This window comes from Cyprinodon variegatus, unplaced genomic scaffold (genome assembly GCF_000732505.1).
Source record: "Cyprinodon variegatus isolate N-32 unplaced genomic scaffold, C_variegatus-1.0 Scaffold665, whole genome shotgun sequence".
NCBI classification, from domain to species: Eukaryota; Metazoa; Chordata; class Actinopteri; order Cyprinodontiformes; family Cyprinodontidae; genus Cyprinodon; species Cyprinodon variegatus.
In genome coordinates, this window is record NW_015151118.1 from 44,259 (window position 1) to 46,675 (window position 2,417).

General features: G+C 45.3%; 1 protein-coding gene across 1 annotated transcript in view; it reads right to left on the reverse strand.

The window, feature by feature from the left end:
- Positions 1-2,417, reverse strand: part of LOC107097004 (plexin A3-like) — a 73,443-nt gene that overhangs the window by 6,983 nt on the left and 64,043 nt on the right. The window contains exons 26-27 of the mRNA XM_015393956.1: positions 997-1,166; positions 711-923 (exon numbers count right to left, since the gene is read on the reverse strand). Coding sequence (XP_015249442.1) covers positions 711-923; positions 997-1,166 — 383 coding nt within the window. The remainder of the gene's footprint in view (positions 1-710; positions 924-996; positions 1,167-2,417) is intronic.

Consider the following 2,417-nt stretch of genomic DNA (forward strand, 5'->3'; position numbering starts at 1 on the left):
GATATCAAAAAAGTACTCCAGAGTGTTGTTCAGCATGGGGGTGAGTAGAAAATGAAGGCTAATCATGTTTTGGGTGTACTATTCCTTTAAATACATTTGAAAATGATTTTTTTGCAAGTTATGCTTCCGCCTATGATGATGTCATAAGGAAGGGTGGGGCCTCGAGCAGATCTGGTACCTACAGCAGGTCTAATCGGACTCTCAGAATAAACAACATTGCACAATAAAATCTTAAAGAACCCAACAAATGGCGGCGTAGGAGCTGTTTTACATTGTTAGTCCAAAAGTCTGAAATTATTTATCAAAAAGTTGAAAAAAAAAACCTGCTGAAAACAAAGTAAAGCTCAATGCAGACGATAACAGTGGCGGCCAATAGGGGGCGCCACTCCACTCACCCAATGACCTTGATTAAGACATCAAAAAAGAAAAACTAAACTATAAAATTATAATATTTCAAAATATAGTCATACATTTTTTAGATGTGCAAGATAAATATTTAATCTTAAATAAGGAGTAAAGCTGTTTTGTTCGTCTTCGTGTTGGTGACATATTTCCATAAATCTCCATGTGCTGTAGCTCCTCTGACGTCACAGTCGTCTGTTAGAAAGATCTGATCGTTTCTGATCTCAGATCCCATTTTCTAACTATTGATAAAACAATGATGAGCTAAAGATTAGATAAAATCCTGGATTAGCTAACTGCTTCTCTACCTCTCCACCCAGCTCTTGTAGTTGGGGATGTCTTTAGCGTAGAGCAGCTTGTTGGACGGCGAGTCTTTGCCGAGTCGATGTTCAGAAGTGGAGCAGGAGTCCATGAAGGTCTGTGCCACCACCGACAGGCAGGCGTCCGTGATGCTGCTCTTATGGATGTCGAACACGAACTGAGGATTCTTAATGACGTTCACCCAGAACCTGAGAGGAAGGCTGCAGACCGCACAGAGGATTTACTTTGACGGCTCCAAACAAACCAAACGGCGGAGAGTTTCCAGGAACTAACCAGTTGCTTTTCCAGGTGTGCCGGACGTCTGGGTCGGTGATGGCCCGCTTGTCGGCCTGCTCGTCCAGGAAGTCAAACATGTATTTAATGGCCAGTGGGAGAGCAGAGCCGCGATGGGCTGTGCTGAACACCGTCTCAAAAAGGTCATCCACGAACTTCTGCAGCGTCCCCTGGTGGTGAAATGACAACAATACAGGCAACAGTTTAAAACATCGAAACGAAAACAAGGAAAGTGAAAAATAAGACAGAAACCCCCCCCAAAAAAACAAGAATAAACAATAAGAGTTAAAACTGATTCAACCATTGAGTGTGAATGTAAACTTACTTGAAGTAACAATCTACAGCTTGTGTCCGAATGAAAATAGCGCGTTAGCGTGTGTTTTTCAAACATGGGTCGACCCGCTAACCATCGCCATTTGGTTCCCTTCCCTTCGGCATAAAAAGCTGGTCTAACCCCTCGCTGGGAGCTTTATAGCCTCTGTTCCCCCCCAGCTTCATGTCTGGTGACACCATCACACTGGGTTAGGGTTGATGATGTCACCACTGCGACAGAAATCAGGGAAGTAAACAATGGGAGAGCAACATGTAAACAGGTTTTTCTGCTTGTGAGATCAGAAGCGACTAGCGCGGTGTGTTGACAATCCGTCCGTTGCGTTTAATGGTGTCACGTAATTTAGTGGATAAATCTGCCTCTGGTGTTTCCACAGCATGCAGATCCGAGCCGAGTAGATTTTGATGCGAGTCGTTTGATCCGGGTAGAAAAGAGTCAGTGAGCTGTTCCCACTAACACTAAAAGCTGATTGTTCCCGGGTTAAACAGCCTTTTCCCCAGATGGTAAAGATTATTACTTAGCAACAATTTAAACTATTACTGAAAAAAATTTTCAAATATAGTAAACTGGTGGAAACTGGTGGACCATTTCTTAATCTGTGTACTTGTGCTTTCTTATGTGCTCGTGAAACGTCATCAGCCACAGCCCTAGTACTGTTCCAATTCACAACAACACAAGACTGAGGAAAAGTACGTTTTAAGATCATTCGAGGCGAGAAGATTTTACTTTAAGCGTCACTATATTGCCCATTTATTGATTTAGTGAGTAAAAAAAAGTTCAGATGTTGAGAGGACTGCAGCAACCAGCGGACCTCCAAGGGTAACAGCAGACTGGGCTAACGTTAGCCCGTCTGCAGCGGCCAGGGCTAACGTTAGCCCGTCTGCGTGGCGGCCAGGGCTAACGTTAGCCCGTCTGCGTGGCGGCCAGGGCTAACGTTAGCCCGTCTGCAGCGGCCAAGGCTAACATTAGCCCGTCTGCAGCAGCAAGGGCTAACGTTAGCTCGTCTGCAGCGGCCAGGGCTAACGTTAGCCCGTCTGCAGCGGCCAGGGCTAACGTTAGCCCGTCTGCAGCGGCCAGGGCTAACGTTAGC